At 45.3% G+C, this 11,101-nt stretch overlaps 1 protein-coding gene across 1 annotated transcript; it reads left to right on the forward strand.

Moving 5' to 3' along the window:
- The first annotated feature begins 5,955 nt into the window (after nucleotides 1-5,955).
- Apd-3l (apidermin 3 like) lies at nucleotides 5,956-10,729 on the forward strand. The gene is made up of 4 exons (XM_072008623.1): nucleotides 5,956-6,041; nucleotides 8,340-8,661; nucleotides 8,752-9,120; nucleotides 9,227-10,729. Exons 1-4 carry the CDS (start codon nucleotides 6,030-6,032, stop codon nucleotides 9,379-9,381), a joined length of 858 nt encoding a protein of 285 aa, XP_071864724.1. The 5' UTR covers nucleotides 5,956-6,029; the 3' UTR covers nucleotides 9,382-10,729.
- The last annotated feature ends 372 nt before the right edge of the window (nucleotides 10,730-11,101 follow it).

The raw sequence follows: 11,101 nt of genomic DNA on the forward strand, positions 1-11,101 counted from the left end.
AACTGCGTTTCGAATTTGCTAATGAAAATTTCTCGCTAATTTGCAGCGAATATAGATACATATATGTATACATAATTACGGAATCGCCGCTCGATTTCGAGTTTACGCACCGTCTTCGATCGATTCGAAGCTCAAATCGCAGTTGACTATTCCTATGCCAATCCATCGCACAAGCTAGCGCACGAATTACATAAAAGGGTGAAACTTGTTGCTAATAAATCTATCCGTCGTGCTCGATGCGTGTTAGTATAAACGAGCGCACCGTTGCATTTACATTATCGAAATGCCATTATCGCCCATTTAATAGCGTTTCCTCATTGATGGAATAATTTTCATGTCGTGATAAATTGTCAAATGTTACAACGGTTATTCATAATGGACCAATTTCGTTATATAATTTTGTACAAAATTCGCTCGCGCATGAATGAATTAAAATTCTGTACAGTTATTGAAGAAATGTTATGTGCAAACGTTTAGTAACTGTACCTGTACATAAATAGATAAGTAGGTAGTACCTAGCAAAAAGGATAAAAAATAAGAAGGTGTTAGGCAATCAAGAACACTCGTGAATGTTATATTCCGCACCTTAACCTTTAATGGTCGAGATAAGCGTCGGATTTCAGACTACGTCAAACTTTCCTGCTCTCGCTTTGTGAATGGAGGTAGCGTATCGAACACTGTTATCAACCTTCCACTTACAAACACACCTTCAATTTCGGCACTAACATCTTTTACCCTCCAATCTACTTTGTGAAATTCCATCAAAGATCACATTGTAAAGCACAATGAAATTACAAAGATGTATTTCTCAGGCTATTACTGACGAAGCTTTTTCTATTTCTAAACAATATAAATAATATTAATCACATTAATTCCTCGAAATCAATTGCACGAGGTGCATATAAATCATCTTTATCCTTTGCTCTCGAAATTTCAACGGGAGAATCCTATAAAAAAATAACACTAATCCCACTAAAAACATATACGTCTATACCTTTGATTATGAAGTTTTTCATACTGTTAGACACATTTAATGGCGTTAATAAAATTAATTCCATGAAATCGATCGCGCAAGTGCAATGTGACGTTGGTATGACTAGAACTCGGATGAAACAGGCAAGTGGGACGAAGTAGAATGGGAAGCACGCGACGACACGTGCGTCCAGACGTGGCCGCGACGCATCAACCGCGTCAGGCTACAAGCATCCGTACACGTAGACTTCCATCCGTTGTCGTCGCGGCTCGTGCGGAACGAGCTCGCTTTTCCCACGGATACACCGCTTCGCCGTGAAAATTTCTCCGGTTTCACATCCTCGTGTTACATAAAAATCCGAGCAGACGCGAGCGCATCACAGCTAGCAGTGCGCGTCATTGTCCGGGTGTCGCGTCGTCACATCTTATTATCGGAGTGGAGTCTCTTCCGATTAATATCTCCGTGGAAGATCGTCGTCAAACAACAGAGCTTGTTTTTGCGCTCTTTGTGATGTACGGAGTGATACGAAAATAACATAAACTTAAGTTTTATATAAATAGTCTCGGAAATGGAATTAATCAAAAGTACAGTAGAACTTGATTTATTGAAATACCATTTGCTGCAATAAAATTGTAGTTAATAAAATATGTAAGAAAATTCTATAACGAACGGTTATAACGATGGCTGGAGACAAATGTTTGCGTTACTTTCGTGTCACTCTGTATAGAATCGAGAATATAATGAACTCTGAACAGTCGTAAAATCTATCGACCATTACAAAGCTTCGATACTATGTTTTGTTTAGAGATTATAGACAGGTAGGATCTCAACCTTGTCGCCAAGGTCGCAACGTCCCAACTGTTCTAAGCGCCCCGTTCGGTGTTGGAAATTTCGACATAAGGGTGCACTATACCGTGGGTCGTGTTAAGGTCCGCAGGCAGCGTAGAGAAAGGGACACGCTCCGATTGGTACGGACCAATGTACGAGTATGGCGGTGGCAATGGTGTAGTTCGTATTCGCGACTGCACCTCGATACCAAAGTTCACCAGAGACGGGATCAGCCTCGACAAAAGGAGCTCCAACTACAAGTGTATACTCTACATTTAGAAACGCTACGCTTTTTCCCTCGAATTCACTCGTCATCGTTCCGTACACGTTGGATTTCACAACGAAACACCCACAGCCGAACGAATTTAATTGCATCGCATGAGGTAATACAATGTATCGCACGAAAGCCGATTTTTACGTGGAAACTCGCGAATGAAGAGGAAATAGCAGCCGTATTAATGGAATCGACTAGAATCTGGTTGTTATTAGTTACACGAGCGCGCTCGTACACGGTAACGACACCTGAGAAAAGGAACATTGCCGTTCTATGGATATAAATGTCCAATAGATTGGATATTTGTCCTCGTTCGAGAGGCGAACAGCGACAGGATAGTGTGCCTTGCTAAAGGAACGCGTAGTTTAGTTTCGATTCGATTCACGGGATTCGAGAAAGTGGCTTTATCAGAGGAACGTAGGCGCGCGATCTGGTGTGTTCAGATAATCGATCGTCGATCGATTCTAGGCAAATGGATATCGATTCGACGAAAAACGCCGGATAAATTCCGAAACGAGGTCAGAAACTACGTGTCTTTCTCTTGATCGTGATGGAACGTAAAGGTTCCAATAAACGTACAATTAATAGACTGCGAACGTTATTACTCAACCGTAACACCGTGAACGAAAGAAAAACGAACGATTGCACAATAGTGCACCGTTCGTTAAATAATCTAACCGATCGCGCGATTTTCTGTCCACCTGACTTTCTTCCTTTATCCTTCGGCTATATACTGCGCTATTTTTCGCGATTGCATAACTCTCGATGACGTTTAGAGCACGATCGGAACACGATTTATATCTACAGGATGATCGGAACAGGTCTGCAAAGATCTATCGATCGACAAATGAACCGATCGACTGTTAAGAGAGGAAATAATGGCAGACACGCCTGTCTAATTAACTTAGCGGCAGGGCAATCGATCAGGCTACCGTTTCGAGGGTGGTCAAGAAAGAGCTGACAGCCAGCAGCCGTATCGCTTTTATATATTCGAAACCGGTCAGGGCTGACGAGAAAAGATACGGCGTGCGGGCCACTTTCGCGGTAGACCGGCAGATTTTTCGCGGACGCCAAATAATATAATAGCTTTCACTTCGTGCGAGCCGGGAAACTAGCCGGCCGTAATACGTACGGCCGAGGAATCATTCCGAAACCAGGCTTTAATTAGATTTCATTTAATTAGCCTCGCGTCCTAACCTTCCTCAACGGCGAGATTAAGTCATCCTGTGTTCGCCATTTTCCCAGGATCGTCCCTCGTTTCCTTTTTTCATTTTCATTTTCTCCTCTCTTCTCCTCTGTTTTACCCATTTTCCTACACAAGTATGATGTTTATTTTTCCTTTTATCTTAATCCAATTCCTCCGTTAACATTGAATCGTGATGAGAAGGCGTAATAACATACGACCCAAGGAAAGTTGCTTATCGAACCACCGTTCCATTGTGATGGCGTTTCATCAACAATGGCAGAGACAAGCGATTTTTCTTTGGTAAACAGCGGTGGGATTGCTGATCAACGGTTGCACAATTATGTAGATCGGGCTCGCGAGAAGACCGGCATAATGTTATCTTTGTAAATATATCGCAGGGAACTTCTAGATAGAAGCCAGACCAAGAGAAGTCTTCTCTTTGTTCGGTAACACTGAACATGGGATCGATGCCACCGGATGATCCAGACGAGCGTCGCAGAATTACGTCGTTAAAATTGCATGAAAACTATACAGGCCGACAATGGGCCACTTTTACGAGCTGAATTTCATCCTATAATTAAACGAATGCCGATATTGCTCGTTTTAACGGCCGGCTTAACGGTTTTCTACTATTATTCGTTAATATTACAAAGTAAAGATAAGAACAATAAGTCCATAAATATTGGAATATATCTAATATCGAATTCTTTCAGTCCGGAATTCGGTGGACGGAAAGCCAAATAAATAAATGTATAGATTTGCGTGATGCAAATACAACAGACTCGAAATATTCGTTCTAACGAAGATATACGAGATAAAGTATTTAACGCTAACGAAAAGCTTAAATTGTCGTGGTTAAATTCGCTCGCGAAGTTCGTCTAAAACGGGTCATTGACGTAATTCAAAATCACCGAGCATAATGGAAGGCAACCCTCACGGGCTCGATCTTATTTCCAGATTCTCGCATTATGCACCGTGGCAGCTGGAATTAGTAGGTTGAGGTAATAAGTAACAAGCGACGGCGGCGCACGACGGCAGGCAATCTATTTAGAAAAGAATCCAGGTTTCTTAAGGCCATTCAACGGCCCATAATTTCAACTCTTTAAAGAGTTTCACGTTTGCCACTAACGTGAAACTCCTTTTCGATGCGAGCGAGGCTCCTTGTCTCCACGTAACGAGCAGGTCATAATCTCGAGTCGACGCGTCACCATTCTTAGATCTGCTATTCTCCACCTTCTCGCCTTTCTTTCTGATTTTCTGCCCTTTCTTATCTTTTCCATTTGCAAAAACGATGAAACTCCTCCCGTTTAATAGCCACTCGTGCTCCAAGACAATTATCGGATGCCATCCTCGCCCTTGCTGGATGATCACGTTCGCGAATTTCAATTCGAGACGATCTTCGCGCAGCAATATTGCGCTTTTACTCTGAACGAGAGATCGTGAGAAATTGCATGCGTTTCAGGGCTAAATCCGTGCTCGCTTTTGCAATCGAAACTTCCTGCGACTATGTTAACGGAATGCCTGCTCGCTTTCCAGAGCACGTAGTCAGCCCATGCTTTTTAGTATCCCTGTGTTGTCATTATAACGTTCAAACTGCGCTGTAAAAGATGGATGCTTATGCTGTAATGTACAGAACAGCTGATCGATCTGACTTTCCTCAACGACAAATATACATCATACTACTTTCCAATTGCGTCATCCGAAACTTTCTTGTCAAATTTACTACTCTCAAATAGCCCATGCAAGTAATCTTCCATGAGCGAAAATAATTCCAATCTTTACCATGAAAGGATCAAAGCATACGTATGTATCTAACAGAATGATGAAATGTATCGATTAAATTGATATCGATATATCCATGAAACAAGCAGCGCAATTGAGAAAAATGATCTTGCGTGGACCTTCTATCAGGACTTTCTTGTACTATACAACTAATATTATTAGTCAAATTAATTAGTCATAAGCTATCAAATACCCAGTAAAAGTTCGATGACAAAATAATCCAAGCTATCGGTCTTACGGAATTTTACAAATTAGAAATCGCGCAATATACAAAATAGTGGAATGCACAACATGTCACCTGTCGATTCACTAATATTATTAGTAAATTATTACGAACAGAGCCCAGCTGTTAGTCTCCCAAAAGGGTCATCATTGTTAGAGCATTATTGCTAATGAATCATCCCTATTGCACCTGTGCCTTGTATATGACCGGAAAGAAGTCAGCAATTGCACCGAACGATCTCGTCGTGTAAGTCAGCGTTGAGCTGTTTCGTTAGCGCGATCTGTGATATACGTCGTGCACCACGCCTGGACACGAGAGAGTTAGATATCGTAGGTGACCAGGTAACCCGGGTGGTGCCTGGTGTTGCACTTGGTGTGGCCTGGCGTGTGGATGCCGAGTGTGTAGGCCAAGATGGTGGGGCGGGTGGAGTAGGAGGCTGCTCTCTCGGCCGTTAGACATGGACGAAGCCCGTGGAATACCCGCAAACAACCTACAACGTGCAACCTCTGTATCGGCGAGGTGGCAAGGGGGAACCCCCCTGCCTGTCCCTAAACCAGCTGGTGGGACTACCTTCGGTCTATGCTGGCCGCTGGTACGACGTGGATTATAGTTTTTCTGGGGGGAGGGTGGTGGAGCGCCTTGCTTTCGAAAGGATGGTGATTGTGGAGCGTAGCCAGAGTAGAGTTAGGCGTATATAAGGCCCGCCGGCCCGGCCCAAGTCAGTCATTCACCGGACTACTAGCCCACCATACACACACCAAACATGAAGGCCTTTGTGAGTATCTACCACGGGGTTGGTGATTTTCGTGGGGTGTTCGATCGATTATCCGAGTATCGGGTTCGAGTTCTTCGATCGAGTTGTTCGCGGTTCTCTTCGATATAATATTTCGGATCGTGTTCTCGGTCTACTCGCACCTTCCTTCGAGTTAATCAGCGAATTTTCTATACAACTCGCGGTTTTGAATTCGATCCATCTAGTGTTTGTACGTAAAGTAGCTGTTTAACGAGATATTTCCTATTCACAAGATTTCGCGGTCCGTCTGCATCTAAATTTTCCTTTTGCTTCATTTTCTCGAATCGATTCGCTAGAATAAACCGCTTGGGACTCACGAGCACGCTCTCGAGCACTGCTCTTTACCCGAGACATTATTCATGACATCGGTGGCAGCGGTATAGAGTCAACGATAAATCGCTTTAATTGGAACCTTTCATCCGTAAGCCAATCGAAATCCGTGGAAAGTCGAAGTTCGAAAGCTCCTCGCTTGCAGTTAGACTTCGTGGCACCAAACTGACGACGTTCAATGTCACGGCTCGTCCTGCTTGCTCCGTGGTACCAGAGTACACGAATCGACTTTGCCCTTCTTACGCGCTCCATTCATGCGGCAAGAAGTCTCGTTGTACGGTACACTGACCGTGGAACCGGTTGTAATAGTATCATCGTCATTCAGCGAGCAACCGAACCAGCGACCGGTTTTATTCTCGGTGCATCTTCATTCACGAATACCGTTCGTCATCGTTCTCTCGGCTCGCCGATTTCCTTCTCGGTTTGCCTACCTTATCCATCGTTCGATTTTTAACCTGAAAGCGAATCCAAATTAGCTCGATCGATTCTCATTAACTCTACTGGTTGCGCGTCGTTTCTTCGAACGCAATTAAGTTCCCTGCGATTAATTCGTAGAAGTAACTAGCTCTAACGATTCTCGCCGACGCGATTTCATAAATCTCGAACGATCGTAAACGATCTATGCAAAGTACCGGTTCGCTTTCGAAACAACACATCGGGTTCGGTCGTTTTCCGATCGCTGGGTCGCGAGAACGCTCGGTCGACCACGTCACACGGATTGCCACGGTTCCATGTAAACGGGATGTGAAAGTTTCGCGAAGTCGTTAGATATGCATAATGGCAGGGCAACGGTGCACTCGTTTAAGTGCAACACTCGTGAGAGCCTGGGCGTGACGCGTCGTCCAACCGATTTTCCAACTTCCGTCACACGCACGTAAACGCGTTCTTTTTTTGTCGACTTAAACGGTCGAGTTTTCCATCTCTTCTCAGCCTGTTTCACTTGATTTTCTCCTCGTTTCGAAGCTACGGTCCTGATCGATTCGCGGTACGATGCTCGAGAACCGGTCGTTTCTAGTAATGGTAAGAAAAATGGCCGAGGGAAATAATCGGTTCGCGTTAACTCGAAATTGCGCCTTCGGCGGATTTCTAGAAAGAAGTAGCATCTGTTCAACGTGTTTGTAACTCGCGATTTCCAGGAGACATTGCTCGTCGATCAATTACGAATGCCAATTCGCATTACACGGATTACGTTAGAATAATACGTGATTGCATAAAACGCGAACAGGTCGGTTTTTCTTTTGTGAAATGGAACTAAAAAGAAATTTCTTTCTCTAATATTTACTTCAAGCGTGGTCAAAAGAATTCATCGTAGATAACGGAGAACTTTCGAGGAAGGTTCGGTATTATTACGAATTGCGAAACGTTACAACACTATGTCTCGAGTTTGCATTTTCCTCAACAACAGTCGTTACGATATCGACGGACGTAGAACGTTGCGAAATTTCATGCTCGACTTCCATCCGGTTATCGTTTCTTCGGACTTTGATATTAAACGAGGCAAAAACCAGTCACATCGTAGCTTTCACGCTTTAAAGGCGATCGCGTTGAGGGACGACGTTTCCCAGGTGCCGAGAATCGTTTCCCGATGCCGCGGAACGCCGCGCGCGCGGCCAGTCTATAACCGTGTAGCGAGTATCGAAAGTGAAAGCCGCGGTTATGTTACAACGGGGCACGTGGTAATCGGTGCCAAGTCAATGAGAGTCTGAATTCACGGCGATAGTCGAACGTTGCTTCCGTAAACCGGCGCTGAGGATAGTTCGTCTTCGTTCGTTTTCGTTTTTTCTTCCTCGCTGATTTCACTTCGCGATATTGCCGTGCCACGAGTACACCTTTCACGAACTTACATACATAGACACATAATGTAACGCTACGAAACGAACAATAGCTTCGAAACAAATTGGTCGTATAACGAGAAGCAAGCGATACTGACCGGAACTTACCTGGTCGCAGGTTGTGTTCGCCTGTCTAGCAGTAGCAACGGCCCGTGCCGGAATCGCACATGGACCTGGCATTGCTCTTGCTGGAGGTCATGGCGTTGGCGGCCTTGGAGTTGGTGGAGGCCTCGGAGTTGGTCTTGGAGGAGGCATTGCTGGAGTTGGCCTAGTCGGCGGAGGTGCTAGTCTCTCCGGTGGACTTGCAGCAGGTGCTGGTAGCGCGAGATCTCTCCAAGAGGGAGCGTCCAGCTTGGGATCCTCAGCTCTCGGTGCCAGCTATGCCGCTGGATCCGCGGCGGCAGCTGGTGCTGCTGGTGTTCAACAAATTGTCTCTGGTGGTGCGTAACTCGTCGTGGAATTGAATATAAAGAAGAATTACCACGAGAGGGACAGTCGTTCACCGGGATTCCTTTTATTCTGTCGAGCAGGAGTGATCGGAGGCAGGGCTGACATTGGACCCGCTGAAGGACCCAAGGCTAACGTTGGACCCCAGAGTGGACCATCTGACAGCGTAGGACCCCAAGAAGGTGCCAAGAACGTTGGTGGACCTCGTACCGGCCCAGCTGGTCTCGTAGGACCTGCTACTGGTCCATTCACCTCCGTGGGTGCTTCTGCTGGTACCTCCACCCTCATTGGACCATCCCAGGGTAGTGCTAACTTGGTAGGACCATCTGTGGGAGTTGTATCCTTCTATGCTGGCAGTGGCAACATCAACGGTGACGACGGTAGCTCTGGCTCTGCCGCCGCTGCTGCGCCTGGTGGTCTCGGTGGTGCTGGACTCGGACTCGGTGGTGCTGGTCTGTATTCCGGTCGAATGATCGACATTAAGAAGCAACATTGATATATGATAAAGGAGCGAAGGAGTTGGAACATATATTTTACCAAGCTGTTTGGTATTTTCAGGTGCCATCGCTGTTGTGGGTGGTGGTGCCGGAATCGGCGCTGGAATTGGCGGACACGACGGTGGTGTTGCTGTGATCAACGGACCATCTGGCGCCATCCACGCTGGACTCGGCTCTCACGGAGCTATCATCCCCGCGGCACTTGGCAAGTACTAGACGTTCTAAAGCCCCAGCGATCTCGGCTCGGCGACGGCGGCATACCCACCACAGTCACTTACCGGTCTCAAACGATCCTCAAACGCGCTCAACGTCTTCTTCCCAAAGCTTCGTCCAATCTAGGAACATGGTTATAGCGCCGGCGTTAGTGGTGTAGTCGGTATATAGTCAGAATATTCTAATCACAAATCCAGTCGGTATATATCGAAACACGGTGAAAAGCGCGAGTTGAAAGCTCGGCACGCTGGTCTCAGCCATCAAGGATCACGGGTTCAGATCTCGGTAAAGTGCACACCGTGGCCACGGCCATTCGTGATCCGCGGTTCTCGTCTCGTCTCATCCCCATCTCGTCGACAACGCGACTCGTCCCCATCGTAAGACGAGGCACGGGTAAAATTTAGTCAATTTCTTCTTTCATCAAATCCGCGTAACGCGACGGAGGAAGTCGAACGAAGCCGTGATTGCCAGCCACGGTTGCAACAACACCGCGACATCTGGACATCTTGGTCGCGATCTACACGACGAGCCCGTATCATACGATCGGCAACGCATCAAGCCACGTCCAAGTTTTCTAGTTGACGTCACCTGAACCACCGCGCCAGAACACAGAGTCAACGCAAGCACGTTGAACCCGGCTGCTCCGTCATGGACCCAGCAAGTGGACAAGCTTTGGCGCTTCGTCGTTGGACCAACTGGGTCTGTTCTGTTTTCTGAACACCCACCGTTGCTCCGGCAGTACTCTCTTTGTATTTTTTTTCTCTCTTACGTCTTCCACCATCCGTAAGGCCGCCGCTCTTCACACATATTTACTACTCTGTCTTTTTTTCTCTCTCTTCCGATGAGCCGTGCACGATCATATGATCGCGTCACGATCTCACAAGTTGTTATACTCACTGCCGCACTCAAGCATACATATTATTATTACATTACTCGTCCATGCGCATATATGTTTTCTCTTTATATATATATACATGTATACATACTATTACTACTACTTCCTTCGCGTATATATATATATGAACACATTGCCACACGCGCGCACACACACTATTGCTATATGTGTACTCGTATATATACACACACTACACATATATTATATAATCGTGTTATATGTTAGTGAAAGAGAGAGACCGGTAGATTATGGTAGGTCAGCCCTTCCCGTGAGTGAATGAATGTAAATAGATGGCGCGCCGCTGCCGGCCCCCGACCCCGCCCGCCCTCGTCATACCCTTTCTTTGCGATCACGACTAGCACCCCACCACCACCATAGATAGATACCACATATTTATAGCGTTTATACATTTATACAATACTTTATATAAAATAAAGCATCAGTATTTAAAACTCACTCTTGATTATTTCCTTCGATCATCCCTTAAATCACCCTCTTTAGCGATCGTTCCATTCCTCGCTAAAGTAAATAACTCTATATCAACAGCGTTGAATAACGAGTAAAGACAACGAACTTCAATTGAACTTTGAATCTCTTAGACAAATTGAGCATCTGATCATGATTTGGTGCAATCAAAATTATTTGCCTAGTTCTAGTCTTGGAACAAAGAAAGATCTCTGCATAGATATAAAGAAATCAAAGGAAGCAAGAATCTAAAAACCGATTGCTATCAAGACATTGCCACCGAGTATGATAAGATTAAGTATTTAGTCTAACGATTCAATCCCTTCTGTAATTCTCTAATTATCTTATCTAAATACTCTTCTA

This window comes from Bombus fervidus, chromosome 8, assembly GCF_041682495.2.
Source record: "Bombus fervidus isolate BK054 chromosome 8, iyBomFerv1, whole genome shotgun sequence".
In the NCBI taxonomy this organism is placed as follows: domain Eukaryota; kingdom Metazoa; phylum Arthropoda; class Insecta; order Hymenoptera; family Apidae; genus Bombus; species Bombus fervidus.